The sequence below is a fragment of the Diorhabda carinulata genome, chromosome 7, assembly GCF_026250575.1.
Source record: "Diorhabda carinulata isolate Delta chromosome 7, icDioCari1.1, whole genome shotgun sequence".
Taxonomy (NCBI): domain Eukaryota; kingdom Metazoa; phylum Arthropoda; class Insecta; order Coleoptera; family Chrysomelidae; genus Diorhabda; species Diorhabda carinulata.
Window position 1 is genome coordinate 9,191,467 of NC_079466.1, and position 21,615 is coordinate 9,213,081.

The window sequence follows — 21,615 nt, forward strand, 5'->3', positions numbered from 1 at the left end:
CTCATAGCCTTCTGTCTGATTCCTACATTTACACTCCATGAGTGTCGAATTTAGGGGTTTGTTTCAAGAGAGTAGTAATGAGTTGGTAATTTATCAAATTATTTAGAGATACGTGTGAACTGCAACTGATTGATCTGCTCTTCTGGAAACTTTATCTCTAATTTATCTCTGTTACAACTGTTGTTAATGAAGACAAAGGAGAAGATACCACTTTAGTAGCTAAAGTTCTAAGAATTACGAGATGGGAAAAAATTGGTTTTAAATTTATATTATTCCTGTAATCCGCACATTATGAATATTTAGATCAGTTGTTGGATTCAGATAAAAGTTTTGTTTTTGTTTTTTTTTTTTTGGTTTGTGTGATTTTCGAAAGCAGTTTTCGCTTTTGTTTTCTATTGATCTAGAGTACTACTTAAACGAACTGAAATTGATCTAACCGTTTTAAATACATAATAGTCATCGCACCTTTATATTGAAAATATATTGAAAATTTGGAGTCTTGGATTTGGGTAATACAATATTCTGCTCAAATTAGATACCATTAACCACTGGTCACTAGCCGCTTCTGGATATACTACTATATATTTAATATAGATTCCTTTGTACTGTCAAACACAGCAAATAAATGTACTACTTTCTAACATTGTATTAACGTATTCTACTGAGTATCGAAATTTTAGCAATAAGCTACTGAATATTTTCGCAGTAAAAATTCTTCATCGGTTCAATAGAAACTAATGATTTTTTAATTTAATATAATATTGAAAACATGTTCAAATTATACATAGGTTTCGTGCAAAATATCGTATAAAAAATATAAAACCGATTTAAAAACTATTTTAATATATTGCCTCTGTTTGTTTCCCCAGTATACAGTGTATAAACCATTAGATATTATTGCATGGGGGTTGGTCTTCCTTCTGATAGCTGGGGCTGCTCCTTGTCTTCTTATACCCATACAACATCTTACTAAAAAGGGAGTAACGTTTTGAGATCTAATAAGTATAATCAGAAGCATCCTGATACTATTTAATTAAAATTATTCTCGATATCCTGAAATTGCACTAGAAAGTATATATGAAATCGAGAAGTTAGTACTGAACTATTCCTAAGAAATGAAAGTATATAAGATACTCAATAGCATTTGAAAACTATTATAATTTTATTGTGGATCAATATTTAATAGTTTGTGTCAATATTTAAGTAAGAGAATACTCTCAAATTAAAAAAATCCATTAAGGAGATGTATGTATATATATATATATATATGTATATATATATATATATATATATATATATATATATATATATATATATATATATATATATATATGTTGACACATCATACTTGTGTATTCGGTTCATACCGAAAATTTGCCATAACTTCAGGGAAATTAAAGAAGCCAACCCTCCATCAAACGCAGCTCTTTTGATTAGGAGAAAAGGGGCACAAAGAACTATTAAAAGACCTTTTCACGTTTTGTTTTGTTAAGCTTTACATCCAAAGCAGCGTTTTCGTAAAAGAACGAAATTACACAATAGATTTTGCCAACTATTACCTTCAAAAAGAGAAAAACATTTTACTGAACTTGTACACACTATAAAAAACAAATCTTCTATACTACAGTTTGTAGTTTTTTATCAAATTGCTAAAGAATCGACAATCGGATAAATATGTAGCAGCAGATGCATCTTGGGAATGATACAATAGAAAATCTGGAAAACATTTTTGTTTAAAAAATATTTGAAAGGTAATTGCAAAAAAAATCCATTAAATGCAATTTAAAATATTTAAGAGCTCACCAAAGTATCAAATACATATAAAACTTATTTCTATCAGTGATACTGATATCCAAATTCAAATTCTAGTTTTCACCCTTTGATTGTTTCAACTGATATTGGTATTGATATATGGGAAAAATTTGTTAATATATTTATAATCGATCAGGGCATCTGCGTATTTTATTTAAATCATAATCCCTTCACACACTAATCTGTTCATTTTCACATCTGACAATTGAATGTTGATCTTGATATTTTATTCCATTTCGGTAAACTGCAACCCATATTTCGACATATATATATATATATATATATATTCTTTTTGTTTCCTTGCAAGTCTCTTCTTTAAGATCACCAGGAAAAGTAGACATGGTGGCACTAGAAATGAAATTGACTACCTCCTCTAAACACAATGATCGATAGTCAAATTTAAATACAACAAATTATAAAAAAAAAGGAATTGGATATGGAAAAATGGATTCACGAAAAACAAAAGTATGAAACGAAAATAGAATGAAGAATACCGGACAATAATCTGTTGGATAATGGACATATGGACGAAACAAATGGATTAACGACTGATGCTCTAATGTCAGTGGGTAAGTAAGTACTAAAGATGAAAAAAGAAAAGGAAGAGTATATATACCAAGATACAAGAGACTTCATAAACAAAAGTTTTATATCACACAAGAAAAGAAAATCAATAGAATCTATAGAGATAAATAAAACTTATATTGAGGAGTGTGAAGAATAAATATAAGAAAAAATATGAAATTTTCAAAATAATTACTTGGAAAAAAAATATGCGAATTATTAATATGAGAAATGTTCACAGAATAGAAACTCTCCAGATAACTCAAGAATTGATACTATTGCTACTACAAAAAACCTTCATAGCATGAATTAAAGACAGACCATGGGATGAAATTCTCAGGCAAGAACCAATGGAAAAAAAAACGTTAATAGAGACATACAATCAGTAATTAATTTCAAGGAGATAAAGAAAGGAAGAGTAACACATCGTGAAGAAAAGATGGAACAACCGTAGAAATGCTGAAAAATGTAGGGAAGAAATAGAAAATACGGGAGATTTCATATATTCTAATGAAAAATATTCGGATGATCAAACAAACACCTAAAATAGCTGGAATGGAGAAATGACGCTACTACTAGTTAAAAAAAGACACGAAGAATTTGAAAAATTAGAGATCTATAACTCTACTTATGCAATGTCCAAACTATCATCTCAAATACACAAGTGGACATCTATTAACCTTGAAATAATTAATTCAAAACAAAATAACAGATTCTAGTGTATATTATTTTAAACTAATGGTCCAAACCGATTGGATATGCCGGGAAGATTAGGAGAACTGATGAAAATAACAATAGAAGGGGAAAATGGAACAAGGCGAAAGTATTGAATATTTAAGAGTGATAACACACAGAGAAGAGAGAGAAGACTCTAAAATAAATGAAAGAATCTCTAGTGCAGCAAAAGCACTACATACACTTTTAAGGTCATTCATAAATAAAAAAGAAATTAGGAGAATCCAGAATAACGATATGCAAGACAGTACACCGGCCAACATATCGAAGTGAACTGTGGGTAATGACAAACAGAACAATAAGCAGAATGCAAGCAATTGTGATTAAGTATTCAAGGAAAGTATAGGGAATAACACGTAAAGACAGAATCAAAAACGAAGCAGTGAGATTAAAATTAATTGATAAATCAATGCTGGTAGAAATCAACAAGCTCAAAGAGTTTGGACACGTGGCTAAAATGACAAATGAGAGACCAGTTAAAAGTATATGGTCAACACATTCAAATAACAAACGAAAGTGCAATAGACCTAAGAAAACGTAAAATCAAGAGATAGAAGAAAAAATGGAAAAACGTATACATACAATAACTATGGCAGAAAATAGAGAAATAAGCCAAATTTATTCATGAAAAGATAATATTATGTCAGTGTAAGCGTAAACTTTTCATTCAATTTTTGGTCTTTGCAATATTATTGTTTCTAATAAAAACATAAAATCAAGAAGTGTCAACAATAAAGCATATTTTTCATGTCAACAATGAAGGACGGATTATAAACAGCCATGTGTGTGTATCAACAATATCTTTACAAGTAGAATAATTCATTCGTTCAATTATGAGACTATTTCTAATACCAGCCTAGAAATGTAACATGTAGAGAAAATACGACAAGCACGTATTATCGCTTATACAAATATTTGGTCAATATCTTGAAAAGATACAAAGGATAATAGAACCGGATATATGTTATTCATACACTTCTGCATTATGATTTTTGTTAATTCTGTGTCTATAACAGAAACAGTCCTGTTTCCTAGAAACGGTATCTTAAAGTAATTTTATATCATTGTTACTAAGAAACCAAGGCGAAACTAGAATGAAAAATTATGAATAATAGATCTTTGAGTAACAACCAGTTGTATTTTGTGTTGCTTAGTCACTAGGAAAAAAATTGGGACAGAGTATCAACTTCCTATTAACATGTTGAAAACTATTTTAATATTTCAACTTTAAGAGCAACAACGTTTCTTGAAAATTCAAATTCAACAACTTCCACACATATTGAAAACAAATAGTCTAAGAGCTGCAACATTTTTGAGAGAGAATTTGAGGTAGGCCAATTTTGTGATATGCTATCTCTCACACTCTCCCGGACGACATATGAGCTATCTGGCTGGCGGTAGTAGATCATCAGTGCGCATCCTACCTTTACAGGTAAAATATCAATTTTTGAAATCATTTTAAAAAGTTTCTATTTTTTGTTATTATTTCTCTTGAACTTTTTCCATAATCGATCTATTATTTCCAAAGATTTTTATTGATCTAAAAGCGAAAAGTGATGGGGCATGCTGGAAGATTCCAGACAATCACGTGTTAGTTGCGCAATTGCCAACATCAATATGCTACGCAGAGGCCAGTATTTTTAAAATTGACAAATCTCAATAACTTAAATTGATTGAAAAGAGGATGGTAACGTCGATAAGCCACCTTCGTGTTTTGATATAGCTATTTTAGATGGTTTCTTCATCTTACATTTAATTAACGGTAACCTTCAATACTTTATCTAAAAAAGTATGATACTTTGATTTAAATCCAATCGTGACGATATTGTCTTCGACCAATATTTTACACAGTTAATCAAAGTTTTTGAGCGTTCACGCCAAGTTACAACCGGGCCCAATCAAATTCGTCCACATAATTTTGTAACTGAACTTAGAAATATATATTTTAAAGAGGCCGTTGTTAATTTTTTCATTGACCATTGGCTGGTGATAAAATGGCTCCTATCATTGAAAAGAAAATAATTTATGTGAACTTCAACAAGTGCTATCCGTACCGGGGCGAAAGTAACAAAGTTATTGAAACTGCTGAAGATTCATTGTTTTCGGAAGAGCACGAAGAAGCCGATTATCGAATAATATATCACATTTCCCAAATAATTGTGGATGCTTAAGTTGTGATACGCTGCTCAGACACGAGGTAATACACACACTGTAACACAGATCATTTGAATACATCACTAAAACTCTGGATAAATTTAGGTGTGGGGAATCATGAGCGATTTATAAGCATCAATGATGTACACGAAATTAGAGCGAATTCTTTATCGAAAGCTCTACCGTGCTTTCAAGCACTCACAGGATTCGAATGAACGCCAGCTTTTTCCGGAAACGTGAATTTCGATCTTTTAAATTGTTAGATCAGAAGAGTATCAGTCAGCCTGTCAAAATATAATAACAGATAATGAAGAATTGCTAGATGAGACATTCAAGCTGTTGAAAAGTTGATTTGTGATATTTACGGAGCTCGTGATTCGTGGAACGTCGATGAAGTCCAGTTTCATTTGTTTTCAAACATTTATCAGTCTAAAAAATCAGATGATAATTTCGAAAAAAATTTTGTATTTTGGATCCATCAAGCCTACCACCATGCAAAGCTATATCAGTATTTACTATGACTTCGTTACGTCACAAAACTTTGGAGAAATACTCATTTACAGCATCCAACACCTATATCACCTGAAGCTTCCGGCTAGATCAGAAATAACGATAAATATGATTTTATCTGTTATGTTGGAGTAGCGATTACCATCATTAGTTGCTGACATTATTGTTAAAGGTAAAAATTAAAAATAAAATACTAATAAATTTCTTCTTATAAAATTTTTTATTACTTTACAAACAATAACTTATTACAAGACGATAACAATACAAAAGTTGTTGATGACAATAAAAATAACAGCAGTGATAAAAATTTCTGTTAATTTTCACTCTTGATCATTATCTTGATTTTACACAACGATAAATAATTATTTTGATATACTTATCCATAATTGAAAATTTTTCAATTCTTTCTCTGTTATTTTTTTGTTAACTATTTCTAGATCAGGCAAAATAATAAATTACTTTTCACTTTTAGATCGGACTGGCTGAAAGTTTCACAATCGAAGGGCAAACTTATTTTATTTTTTTGGAAACATAAATAATATTACGAGGATATATTGAAAAATTTTTAGCCTACTATAGAACCAAACAAAATTTCAATATCAAAATATTTTATTACTCAACATATTCTCCTCTTAATTGGATACATTTATTACAGCGAACCTGCAACGTCTCTAGACCTTTCAAAAAAAATGTTTCTTCTTGCTCGTTGGAAGAAATTATACAACCTTTTAAATTTTTTTTCTCAGTAGAGGAAAGAGATGATAGTCGAACAAAACATCTTTGGATTTTCTCTTTAATTTTTTCCCGTAGAGAGGTCAGCATCAGAATAGTAATCTCCAGTTCTCCAGTTCTACCCTTATCCTAAGAATCAAACTTGATTACTCCATGGCAACCCCAAAAAACTTTTCCAGCAAATTTTTGGACACAATACTTCTTAGATCTTGGAGAACCAGAGTGTCTCCATTCCATCGATTGTTGCGTTGATTCTGATCGTAGAAATGTACCCAAATGTACTCAAATCGAGCACAGAACGAACGCGATGCTTCTACCCTTGCACGCTTTTGGTCAACGTTCAAACATTTGGGGATCCATTTAGCAGCAATTTTACTTATGTCCAAAATGACGCGAACTATATGATGAACGGGGTCGTATGAAATATTCAGTGCTTCAAATATCCGATCTGTTAAAATCATGTCATGAACTGCATCGATATTTTCGGGGTCTAGCAAAGAAACTGGCCTTTCCGATCGGTCATCATCTTCAATGGAAAATTTACCTCTTTTGAAGCTTGTAGTCCAATTTTTCACGGTCGCATAAGAAGGATAATTATCACCAAGGGTATTAAGCATATCTTCGTAAATCTGCTTACCTCTTAACCCTCTTAAATACAGGTATTTGATGATGGCTCGATACTCCAATTTTTCCATTTCCACAATTTCGGTGAACTTTTTTCCTTTAATTTATTGCGTAACTCTGGTTTAATTTTTTGACGTCAAACTTTACACTGTCACTTCTAATGAGTTAATGTTCGTTACTATGGTAACGCAATATTTTGTTTATGCATGGAACTAGGCTAACTAGATATCAATACATCCTCGTATATATAAATTTCAGTCATACTACAATATCTTGATTTTTTTCCAATTCAAAATTAGAGTCTAGCACAATTTAAACCACAATAAAAATATCTGACAATAATAGATTCATGGTCATGCATGCAAGAAGAATAAAAATAATAATAACTGAAAGGAAATTCTTAAAATAGTGTGAAAAATTAATTTTTTACCTATACAGTTAAGATGCGTACTAAGGAACGCAAATAATATTGACAGCTATATGCACACATGCATATGTTGCGGTGGGACTTACTAGCGTTTTATAAATACTTATTTTTGTTTTTCTTGACACGTATTTTGACTTAATCAGTGATCTAATACTTCCGAATTTTTGTGTTCCTTTAGCAATTCTGGCTTTCAGTTCTAATTCTTCTACTTCCTTCTGCTCTATTACTACTCCTAGATACACAAAGTTGGAAACTCTTCTCAAATTTTTTTCCTTGTGTCTGTCCTAAAGAACAAGTAATGTTTCTCTCTGATCATATATTTTGTCTCCTCTTGATTTATTTCTAGTCCAAAATTTTTGGCTTCCAATTTTATTACTTGTGCTTCTTGGATTTTGCTATCAACGCTACGTCATTTGCGAAAGCTAGACATTGGAATTCGTTATTGAAGATTGTCCCATCGCTTTTTAATTTAGAATTTTGGATAATTACTTCTAAAACCATATTAAATAATACAGTGAAGAGCGGGTCACCTTGTTGGAGTCCTCTGTTGACATGAAATTCTTCAGACTTATACCTTATACTAAAAATCTATAAACAAGGAATAACGTGGTATCTTGTATCAATATCAGGTGGTTTGTAATTGTTTTAAGTAGAAAATCTGGTTCGTTGTTGAACTATTAGCTCTAAAGCCTGTTTGATATTCCCATAGTATTTTCCCGGCATATTCTTCTAGTCTGTTCTTTATTATTTTCGTTATCAATGTAATTCCCCTATAGTTTTCGCAAAACAGTTTATCACTTTTTTTGGAATCGGACATATTAGTGCTTTCCTCCATTCTTAGGGCATGCTCTCTTCTTCCCATATTAGTTGGATTAAGTCGTAGAACTCTCTCTGCAACTTTTCTCCTCCGTATTTCAACATTTCAGCTGTAATTTCACTTTCCCCTGGTTTATTGTTGCTGTTTTCTTTTGCTATTATGAGTTTCACTTCTTCACTTGGTACTTTTACTTTAATGCCGTCTTCCTCTATTCTTCTTCTATTCTTCTTCTATTTCCCTTGCTTGATCTGCTTCATTTCCGTTTAGTAATTTCTGAAAGTGCTCTTTCCATTTCTGCATTACTGGTTATTGTCTTTGCATTTTTCTCATTTCTTGATAAAAGTATCTTATCTCTTTCTTCTGAAATTCTTCCTCAATTTGTTTCAATTTTTCTTTGTTATATTGCTGTATGTTTCTCCTACATATTCTTTTCATTTCTGTTCTCGCTTGGTTATACTTTTAGTCGATACTTTCATCCCTATTTGTTAGCTTCAGGTTCCTTAGTTTTCGTTCACTACATTCTTCATCAAACCATTCCTTATTTTTCATTTCTTTAGTTTTTTTCTTAGATATGTTATTTTTGTCTTTGTTAATGCTTTTTTTATTTTGTTCCATTTATTTTCGATTTGTAAATATTGTTCTTGTTGATCGAGTTCTTTACTTATTTCTTTTTGGTATCGGCTTTGTATTTTTAAGCTCTTAAGACTTTCTGCATCACATTGAAGTTTTTTCTTTATATTTACATTATCTACTTGCTCTTTTTTATGAGTTTTTTTGCATTTGACTTTCACTAATATATATATATATATATATATATATATATATATATATATATATATATATATATATATATATCCTTTCTATTTGTGTACTTCTTACTACCATGTCCTTTTCACAAGCGAAGTTTATGTCAATTGTCATTTGGTGCTTGCTGTTTAACCTATTATTGGAAAGTAAATATTTCCTTTTCCTATCTTTGCATTTCCGTCTCCTATGACTATGTTGATATCATGTTTGGGTGAATTTTATGCTTATATTTCTGTTCTTTCCTTTGAGTCTCACGGTTCAGAGTATTTCAGAAATCGGTTTAAATGCTAGTATATATTTTTTCCATTAATTATTTAGAATAAAGCATGTCCCCAACATTCTGTCTCTACCTCCACTTTTACAAAAAACTACATCCTCCATTTCTGATATTTCCGATCCTAATTGTTTCGTTTCCTGCAAAGCTATAATATCTACGTTATATATATATATATATATATATATATATATATATATATATATATATATCTTTGGCTTTTCACCTTCCTCTTCTCTTCGTTTTTCGAACGACTCGTCTGTGGAATATCTATCCATTCCTTTCCTTATTTTTTTTATTTTTTTTTTATTTTTTTTATTTTTTTTACTTATTAAGAGGTTTTCGTGGAAGAAAAATAACTCAGTTTAACACTTCGGAAGCCATTTTTCTATCGGTTATCCTTACTTTATATCTCTTATGTTTGTCACACTCTGGCAACAATATAGTTATAATTGACCTGACTCTTATTTCGGTCTAGGCTTCATATCGCAGACTAATTATGTCAGCTATTTTTTAAATTTATCAATTTATTTTTATTGTTTGCCATAAATATTTAGACTTGCTTTTGTTTTTTCACTTGTTTTTAATTTCAATATCTCTTATTTACTTTGATTCTTTACTGCACCAAGCTTATCTATTCTTAGAATTAGAAGAGCAGTTTCTTATTGGGAACATGACAACTAAATACCAAAGTGGACTAACTTTAATATATTTTCCGAGCTTTCGAATACTTATGTATTCATCGTCTGGGACTGAAATTATGGTCAAATACAATATAAGAAATATGTATAACAATAATAAAATTTTACTTACAATAATTGATTGAGATTTTCGGTGGTTTTGGGTAGTATTAATGTTTGTATAAATTTTCAAACTCATAGGATTTAGAATTCAATAATCAAATTGACGTTGATAGAAATATTAATCAATTGAAATATTGATTGTGGTTACTGTAGGAACTTTTATTAACTATCAATTAGTTAGATTATGAATGACGTTGAATTTTTATAGGTTAGATAAGGATAAGTTGTAGTGAATGATGTTCAATATTGATTAGTAAATTTATGGATAACATTAAATTTCAATAGGTTAGGTCGTTATGAATGTAGCTGAATATTTATTGGCTAGAATATAAATGACAATAAATTATGGGTTAGATCGTTATAAGTGAAGTTGAAATTTATACGTTAGGTGAAGTTAGTTGGTTGTTAATGGCGTTGAATTTTTACAGAATTTGTTTTTTCCAAAATCTAAAAGATATGCATAAATTAAACTAAGGTTATTTAAATCAGTTTTCTTATAAATGCATCTTAATTAATTACTGTATAAGTATTCGAAAGCTCGGAAAATATATTAAAGATAGTCCACTTTGGTGTTTCGTTGCCACGTTAAATGTTTTAGACTTAGTAAAAAGTGATCCGATTATGTGGTCTCTACCTGCTTACTCCACGCAACGAATCCCCCTTTTTTCGTTTGATTCCAAGACCTCAATCTACCTACTCATTGGAATTTCAACGAGAAAATGGAAAGCATCAAGAACACACTCACTGCTGGTCTTGAGTGAACTGGGGTGCTAGTCGCCTGGAGCTTGTAATTATAGGGGACCTGTTGGCGGATTTTGGGGTTTTGGCGCGCGTGAGAAGTAAATTATTGGCGCGAGGGATAATAAATGTGCAGAGATCGGCTTCTCGGAGGGTCTTAAAGGAAATGTTGTTGTTAGCCAGAGTGGTATTGGAACGAATTGGATGAAGGAGGAGTTTCCAAGTTGCCGGCAATCTCTGACTATGGTCACTTGTGTTCAGACAGTTTGGACGTTTCAATATTTCGATATCTTCCCGAATAATCCTGGGCTTGAAAAAGCGGAGTAAGGCGATATCGGAATTAGTGACAGTCAACAAGTGCTCATAGGCTCTGACAGAAATATGTCGATTTGTCTGGCCAATATAGGAACGGGAACAATCTGAGCGGGGGATTTCATACACTCCATGGGGGATTTTGTCTTTGACGAATCTGATTACATGGGAGAGGATACGCGAATTGGAGATGAAAATTTGTGGATCCTCCTAGAAATTTGGGATTTGTTGTAACCATTTTTAATCAATGTATTTCTCAAAAAATTGATTTCAGATGATCAACTGGATTTGCCACTCAACAAGGATGTACGCCATTCAAATAGAGCGGGAAAGAAGCTAAAGTATCTCTTCCATGGGGCCTAATGACAAAAGTGTCATCAATATATCGTAGTCAACAACTTGGTCGGAGAGCGCAGAAGGATAGTGCTTTATTTTCAAAATGGTCCATGAAAATGCTGGCACGGGAGAAAAAAAGAGGGGATGCCATGGGGACACCTTTGAGTGGCCGGTAGAAATTTCTTTAGAATATGAAGTAGGTGTTAGAAAAAAATGTTTGATGAGCGAAAGATGAACTGGGTTGATGTGGTGACTAGTGTTTAAGATAGACAACGTTTCATCGATAGGGATGCTGGTAAATGAAGAGATAATATCAAAGCTCACAAGAATATCTGTGGGACAAATATTGAAAATTGTAAGTAGGTCAATAAAAAGATGAGAGTTTTTGACGTAGGTTGGGATTGTTGAGCAATTGGCTGAAGAGAGATTTTTGATGATTTGGTGTGATTTTGGTATTACTTAAAAGTCACGACATGCTTTAAGAAATGTGAGAACACAGGGAAGACGGTGTTTACGAATTAGGGATGTGCTGTAGGATTTAGTTAAGGAAAAACTCGCTCAGTTATTATAAATAAAAGAACTAGGTTCACGGGTTGAGCCCCAAAGCCCGATAACAGTTACAGACGACTAACTCCCCAGTTAACTCAACACCAGCAGTGCGTGTGTTACTGTCGACAGTGTCTTGATAATTTCCATTTCCTCGATGAAATTCCAAGGAGTAGGCTGATTGAGGCCTTGGAATCAACCGAAAATAGAGGGATAATTTGTTACGTGGAGTAGGCAGATTTAGACCACTGCTCCCACTTTGGAGACATTATCAAGAGAAGGGTGAGGATTGAGCTAACTCAAGTTAAACTATTTTGATAAAGACTTAAGAGTCGAAATTTTTCTTAGTCTTTATCAAAGTATGATATTGACACTGACAATTTTCGTATTTATATTAATCAATCATCACTTGAATCATGAAAATCAAAATAAGAATGAAATGAGAATAGAACTTTGTTCTAATAAGAAAAATTAATTTATCCTTGGTCCTCACATTAAATATGTAGCAGTACTTAATCAATTAAATTATTTGTAGTTGCATTAGTATAATGTATCAAATATCTTTGGTTGTTGTTAATTCTATATGGTATCAGAAAAATTGATTCTATTATTTTGTTCGATTTCGATTCTTTCTTTAGTACGACAGCAATGCATATCGGTAAAAGAATGGAATATTTGCTATGAAAGCTCCCATAGCACAACTATCAAATTTTGTATATTTCATTTTCATATTTGAAGTATGTTGTAGTTAGTAGCTTTTATAAATTCGTTTAGAGGTTCTGTATATTCTTTAATTTTGTCCCATTTTTTTATCAATAATAATAGGAATATTTTTTTATAAAGAAATTACATTTTTTTCTGATATAGTATTTGTTCAAACATATTTTTTTTATATATTTTTCAAATAATTAGATAATGAGGTAAGAGAATATTTGAAATAATAGGTCCAACAGGAATGTCAGGTTTGAGCACTTTTGGTAAACCATATATTTTAGGGTATAAGGCATTGTGAATTTCTAATTTTTTTGCATCTGATGGGAAATAAAAAGTTCTTCTTCCCAAGATGGAGTTAGATCATTATTTTGTTTTTGATAAGAATTCGTAGGGTCTAGTGTAATTTTTTTGTGAGTTGTCTCATCGTTTTATAATTTCATCATTTTATCATTATAATCCTCTGACTTCATAATATCAGTTTTATTAAATTTATCTGCTTTAAAAATTTTAAGATTTCTGATTTTGTTGATGAATTCTTTGGTTTTAGTTATATTTTGAGGTTTAATATTGCTCTGTTGTTATTTGTTTTTCAATTTATTTTTGAAATTAGTGATAACATTACAGTATCAGATATTATTTTATTTAGAATTTCGTTTTTAGATGATTGGTGTTGTATTCAATATTACACAAGATATTTGTCACAGGTAATTCTTTGTCACTAGAAATATTTTTTGCAAAATTGGGACCTAAAAATAAAACTTCTTTCACTTCATCTGGTATGACAGTATCAGTTGAATTTTCGATCCATTTTGATATTATTTCATTTGTATTTTCAGCAATAGGTTGTTGTTTTAATATTAGGTTATCAATTTTCGTAATATTTTTTCTTTTCATTTATTAAAAAGCTTTTCAGTTCTTTCTCGACATTTTCTTTAAATTTTTATAAAATATTAATAGGAAGAGACCCAAAATCAAGAACATTTAGAAGCATTGATTTAGGTGTAAGAAATAAGAAATTAAAGAAATTTATATATTTATATATAGTGATCTCTCCTTTTCAGTCCCATATCCCATTCTGTGGGCATATTGTTTTTCTCTCATATTTTCTTGATGTCGTAGATTTTTGTTATTAGACTTTCTCCTCCATCCTTTATTAAAACATATGTAATGCCATCTCGTCCTGGTGCTTCTTTCTGTCTCAGCCGGCCAACTTCTTCAAGATCTTTTTCATAGGATAGTGCTTCTTCGATATCATCTTCATCGTGCTCCAAAACTAGAATTCAATAATTTACAGAGCGCTATCACAAATATCATCAATAATTAATATGTACGTATATTTGGAATGAATTGCTTGATTTTATATTACTTGTGCTTAGTACGATAATTATACAATACGTAACAAATTGATTCTTTTGTTAAACGGTGCACTTTATTGAATGGTAGTAGATAAAAACATTGTATTGGAAACACATGGAAAGATTTTTTCATGTCAGCGTTGATATATACTGAATAATTCGCTTCATAACACTTCAAGAAACAAATAACTATTTAAGACTAACGACGAAAACAAGTTGCTAGTTTCATCAGAAGTCAGTTCATGATAGTTGTCATTTTGCGAATAAAATATGATCTATATAACTCTTTTTTATTTTCGTTATATTTGCTCTTGGCCCTGCAGCTACAGCAAAAATCATTCAAAACTAGTGACCTTTTTTACCCCTGTCGCCAAGGGTTATTTAATAGTATCTTCATGTTGTTAATTTACAGTGGGTTTTGGGTTTGTAGTTGCAAATAAATTGGTGACTGTATTTTGCGTTTTTCAAATCACAAAACCACAAAATTACACGCCAGCTTCAACTTGATAAAGCGCAGCCTCTGTATTATGTAATTATATTACATTTTAATCATAAAAATTAAAAGTATATTTCAATCTTTCTCTATACTTCCAATTTATATCAATCCAATTGTGTTTATAGATAGGCGGCTGTGGTGGAAGTGAAAGAGAAAAAGGTAAATTGGCGGGAAACGACAAACGTAAAGCGGACGATGGCGAATCAAACAAAGATATTAAGAAGGTGAGTTTTTTACTAGTTAAGATTTCTTATCAAATAAAGAGTTAGTGTTGTAGCCTACATTTTTAAATTAAGCTTGCACTTACATGATAGTTTCTGAATCTTTTAATTACTGCCATTTTGTTATATCATTAGGACTAAAAATAATTACGATTTGAGATTATGTCGAGTAATTTGATCAAACCTCATTTTACGTTTTATCTGTTTTCTTATCCACATAAATAGAATTTTATGTTTTTTTTGTCATAAGTCACAGCAATTGAAAAATTGAAAAAAAAAATTGAAAAATGAATGAGAATATTAAAATAGAAATAACTGAGGGAAAATGCGGTTCAATAAAAGATATAATGGCAAAACAGTTAATAATATCTCATTATACATAATAAAATAAAAGCAATAAGCGACATATCTAGAAAGCAAGCTCCATCTATATTAACTAACAATAACCTCAATGACTATTCCTAAAAATGAAATATAAAATAAAAGTAAAAGAACATATCAAAACTCCTCAACGGTGAAAGAAATGGCTTCAGTGAATTACAAGAAGACGGTCCAAAGTAAAATACGCAATGCGGATCACTAATAGTAGAACATTTGTTGAATCAGATGAAATGCCACCAGAATTTTTAAAACTAATAGATGAAGATAACATCATAGACTCATCAAAACTGTGGAATGATATTTTTATTTTTATTTATTTATTTTTATTTATTTATTTTTACATATGTGATTGTGTGTGTAGAGGCGACTGAGAATTGTCGATTGTTATCTGTCGTCATGATTTGAGCTTGCTTAACTTTTGTAACTGTATTCAATTCGAATAATTAAACTCTAAATAATTAACAGTGTATAATTATGCTACTCTACAATATTTCAACATAACCTAACAAAAACTATTTAAGACGGTTTTACGATACTGTTTACGGACCGACTCAAGTAATTTTGTCGCAATTTCTAAAAGTTATTTTTAAGTTTATTTCGTTCAAATTTACTATGGGTTTATCCTAAGTATGTAAACTGTACATGGACAGATTACAGAATTCAATTTAAAACATATATTCACACTGACACATTGTATGTTTCATTTTATAAACCTATATTTTGACTAAACGCCCACAGAGAAATTCTAAATTGCAAACAAACTTTCAGACGCACAACAAGGGGATTACACATCCTCACCACCCGAAATTTAGTGTCGCATGACGAAGTTTTCGTAACGATTTTGATTTTCATTGTGAAAAACCGACCGGCGTTTCTCTTCTGTGTAGGAGTTTTCTTTAGGTATAAGTGGCGGAAGAAATGAAAAATTGCGTGCGTAGTAGATATTAAGCCCAGCATGAAGTCAAAAGCAAATTGTATTAATAGCTTTTAGTAACAAGATTTGTGCTTATCTCACTTCTAAATACGATACTCGGTAATTTTCATACCGTGAAAGACTTTAACGTAACAGCAATTCAAACGGTTACGAGTATGCATTACAAAAACTGACCCCTTTGCTCTGCCCCAGACCAACATACAATATAAAACTCGTGGGTATGTTATTTTCATCTATTAATAAGATTATTTACATTAACTTAACAAATTTTTCTCATAGATGTTCTAAAATTTTCAATGCGTCTCGAAAGGAAGATTGTTAAATATCTGCAGATTTGATTATTCATTTACCATCATGAATGTGGAGAATATTGCGGGAGCTCAACTAATTTGAAGCCTGCTTAAGCTATTGGGGCTGTTGCAATGGCTCGATGCATTGCTACAGCCTCAGATTGCAACACATTTGCGTCTACTTTTATCGCCTAAAGTAAACTAAAACATAATACGGACCTGTACTCACTTTTTCATTAAGATCTTAACAACCCAAAATACTGTCAGCGTCAGCAGGACCTTTTTGGTAATGCTAAACCTCAATGTTAACACTCCTTGCTCTGAATTTTAGTATCTACATTATAAGTATGGATTCATTACTCACTCTTCGTTGTTGATAATTAAAGGAAATTGTCTTTTTTTGTCTATACTGCATTAAAAGACTACTGCAAATATCTTTTCGCATTTTCCTGAGGGCACATTCGTGCTATAAACCGTCTAGGATTTTCTGCGAAGGCTTACCTACTTACTGCTACTTGTCATAGCAGCTTTGGATTTGAAGATACTCAATGCTCTGAAATAAACGTTTCACGTTTTCCATTCTTCCAAAAGAAGTTGTGCGTTTTCTGGTCTGTTAAGATTGGCATTATCAGTATACAAACCGCAAAACCCTTAACATGGGACTTCGAAGAGCAACGGCATACTTTCCTGATAGACCAACAGCCAGTGACCAAACTTTTCACAGTCTAGCCTTAATACCTACAGATGCTGAAAAGCCACTTATTTCTGTTAAAGTATAAGTCATAAAATTCTAGGAAATTACTTTCGACAGTATTGTTACTTCATAAAATTTATTATAATTATAATACTAATTGTTGACAGAACATTATAAATATAAAAAAAATCCAATTTTATCATTCCATCGGTCTTGAAATTTTGACAGAATAAAAAAATAGATTAACCAACAGTCTGCCAGAGTGAAAAACTTGTCCGTGCGAGTGCTAGCAATGCATATTGAAACCTGTACCTGTAAGCTAGAGTGAGAGACCTAATTGGACATCTGTAGACTTTATTGCACCTACATTTAGAATGATATATAATGAAATGGGTTTTTCTTTATCTTGTTTAGATCTCACTTTTGAAAGATATTTATGTACCTTCGACGCAGATATTCTTCAGGTCATTTACAAGGCTACTGTTAGAAAATATTAAAACGGGTAATATTCTAGGTATTCTTTTGGGAGTTACAATTCGTAGAAGGTCTAGTGCAGTTCAGTTTTACCCGTGCGTTGATTTTGCTATCAGAATAAATATTTTGTACTTAAGTATCGCAAATATTTTTTTTTTGTTCAAGATTGACAATATATACGTGTAAAGACAATTTTAAAGTATCGTGGGGTATATTTCTACGTGTATAGATTTGCCTACTCAATTATAAAATACTTCAGAATCGTTTGCTACAGACTTTTTTTTCAAGTTTTACAGTTGCATTTTTAAAAAATTATTTGTGCAATTTGCAAAAAAACTAGTGATTAAATTCTACCGTTTGACACAGTATAAAAATTGAATAAATGTAGGAGATTGTTAATCTGTATTAATTGAGGATCACGACCAAGATGATAGTGTACACGAAGATGAAGACTGTGAAACACACATATATTTCCTATTTTTTAATTAGAATAATAAAGTTTTTCTTTAATTGTTTATATCCAGCTTATATATATTTTACTCTCCACATGAGTTTTCCACTTACCTAAAGAATATTCTAAATGTACGTCCAATAAAGCCACATAGGGCTGCCAGAAGTGACTTCTCAGCATCTGTAGGTATTAAGGTTTGACTGTGAAAAGTTTCATGACTTTTGAAATGACCACCTAAAATTGGTCACTGGCTCTTGGTATATATATTTTTTCTAAATATTTTTTCTAAATATTTTTTCTCAGTATATATTTTTTTTCTACAAACGCAGTATATTGGTCAAGTACTTAAACTTAGTTCTTGTATTTTATATCCGAGTGTTTCGCACTTCATAAATTGGAAGTAATATATATGAGCAGTTATGAAAAATATGTTAGCTTGAACGTATCTCGCTAGAGCAATTTAAATGTAAATTTTTCGGAAAACGATACGTATAAAACACTTTACATATTTTATTTGAAATAGTGCCATCAAAAAATAACCTATCAAATGTTCTAGGTCCTATTTTATTAACTGCACATACTGAGAAAAGTATGCTTATGATAAATTTGGAAATATGATGTTAAAGAGCTTCTTAAAGTATGCTCAAGCCAATCTGTAATTGAACTTGAGTATCTCAAATGCAACATTTCGGAATCTAATACACGAAAAAGGAAATTATATATATAAATGATAAAAAAGACATAAATAATTTAAGTAAAATTTATAGCTCTATTTTGTTAATACTAATAAAACTACAAATAATTTAATTAACTACTGCTGTATAATTGAGATGTAAGTACTGGGGAAAAATTAATTTTTCTTATCAGAACAAATTTCTATTTTGATTTTATTCTTATGTTGGTGTTCATGATGTAGGTATATATATAAGTAGTTTTTTATTGGGAACGTGGCAAGGAAATACCAAAGTGGACCTAACTTCAATATATTTTCCGAGCTTTCGAATATATAAGATAATTTGCTATCACTCTTGTTAGAAGTGATCATTGACCTTTTCGACTGACCAATGTACTTTTTGTCACAATTTAAACAAGGTATTTATGATAGGCTCACGTATTTCTATTTCTATGAAAACTCATATGCTCCATATCTTTTGAAACGAATTTTGTATAATTCATTTGACATTGACACGAACATTGAATCATCATTTTCAAACGTCATTTCTTACATTTCTTCTCCAAATATTTATAAACCTTTACCATATATAAAATCAGTTACTCCTAAACTTTCTGGAATATTTAAACAACAAAATATTAAAATATCATACAGTCAAACACTTAATATTCAATCTATTTTCACTAAAGTAAAGATAAAACACCAATCAATAAATTGCCTAACATAGTACATGAAATACCTTGTTTAAATTGTGACAAGAAGTACATTGGTCAGTCGAAAAGGTCACTGATTAGTCGGATAACTTCTCACAAGAGTGATAGCAGATTATATCCTGATAGATGATCATTAGCGACTCATGTCTATCACGAATGACACAATATGAATTATGAATCTGCCAAAGTTTTGACAACGGAAAAAAACTACAAAAAAAACGTTTATGTTAGAAACAACCTATATTGCCCAAAATGATCAATACATTAATAAGAAAACTGATTCAAATAACCTTAGTATAATTTATGCATATCTTTTAGATTTCGAAAAACAAATTCTATGAAAATTCAACGCCATCAACAACCAACTAACCTCACCTAACCTATAAATTTCAACTTCACTTATAACGACCTACCCTATAAAATTTATTGTCATTTATATTCTAGCCAATGAATATTCAATTATTATCCATAAATTTACCAATCAATATTAAACATCATTTACTAAAACTTATCCTTATCTAACCTATAAAATTTCAACGTCATTCAAAATCTAACCAATCAAACATTAATGAAAATTCCTATAGTAATCAATATTTCAATTAATCAATATTTCTATCAACGTCAATTTGAATATTGAATTTTGAATTTAAGTTTAAAAATTTTTACGAGCCTTGACAATATCAAAAATTACCGGCAATCTTAATTAGTCATTCTAAGTAAAATTTTATTATTGTTATACATATATTACTTATATTGGACCATAATTTCAGTCCCAGACGATGAATACATAAGTATTCGAAAGCTCGGAAAATATATTGAAGTTAATCCACTTTGGTGGTATATATATATATAACAAAAAAGCAATAAACTTTTCAGTATAACATTTTACTATCAATAATCTTACAAAGTTCAGAGGGAGAATTTTATAGTTCTCTTATTATTGATGTTCAATAACGAAATAGAAAATCTTTTTTAATGTACAAAAATATGCGAAGTAAATTCTTACCATTTTAGAATTAATTTGGAATCACGTGTCCTGAATAAATTTATCTCATTCACTTTGGGAAGCTTTACCTTCATGCAGGAGTTAATAATTTCTTTCAACGCCCCAAAGCTCACGTTGAACTCATTTTCGATTGAAATAAATTGTACTGTTGTGAGCTAAGAACGTTTTATAGTTGGTATTAGCTCAGAGCGGAAATTGTGGGAATACGATTCTAATCTTTCTGATCATTATTCAATTACATGAGTGATTGGCATAACAATGACTTTTTTAATTTTTTTTTCAAATTTAGCTCCGATGCCACAGTATTAGGAAGTTTGTTTGTATATTTTACACAGTTTCCCAAAGATATATATTATAACAAAACTACAAACAAGAGTAGCTTTCATTTCTGAACTTGATGTGAACTATTGCTTTTATTTAGCAACGCACTTATCCCAAGGTTGATTTCTTGGCAAGTAGCGATCTTCGAAGGCTTTCATATGCTATGTTGTTGCTTTCGCAATGTCAGAAATTATGTCAAATTGTTTTTGGTTAAGTAAATTTATTGTTTTTGAAAAGAGCTATAATTGAATGGTACTAAATGTGGTGAATAAACAAGCGTGGATAGGCAGGAAGACTGGTCCATTATTCCGTCTATAAACTTAGGAGCTCTTAGTTCTCCTTATTGAATCGCACTATATACTCTCCAAATGTAATAAAACATTTAACATGACATCGATGTTTGATAGATGGATCTTTGTGCTCCGTAACAAAAGTCTTGTGAGGCTTCTACAAATTCAATAGCCTGCGATCATTCATGTCCATGATATGTTCAATTAGAAACATATCTCCAATCCTGGTGGCCAGGATAAATGATTGAGTCATTTTAATCCGATAAGATTATAGATTATCTGGTAACATGGGGTATATTATTGTCTTGCTGAACATTGCATGTGTTACTCCACGTCGCGTTCTCACCCTTGCTCTAATATCAAGCATCTCCAGACAAAAACGGAAAACAATATTTGAGATGACCTATTTGT

General features: G+C 30.9%; 1 protein-coding gene across 8 annotated transcripts in view; it reads left to right on the forward strand.

Moving 5' to 3' along the window:
• LOC130896656 (uncharacterized) overlaps positions 1–21,615 on the forward strand; it is a 441,816-nt gene that overhangs the window by 243,579 nt on the left and 176,622 nt on the right. For all 8 annotated transcript variants that reach the window (XM_057804891.1, XM_057804896.1, XM_057804897.1 and 5 more), the window contains one exon: positions 14,882–14,980. In XM_057804891.1, the coding sequence (XP_057660874.1) occupies positions 14,882–14,980 (99 nt within the window). The remainder of the gene's footprint in view (positions 1–14,881; positions 14,981–21,615) is intronic.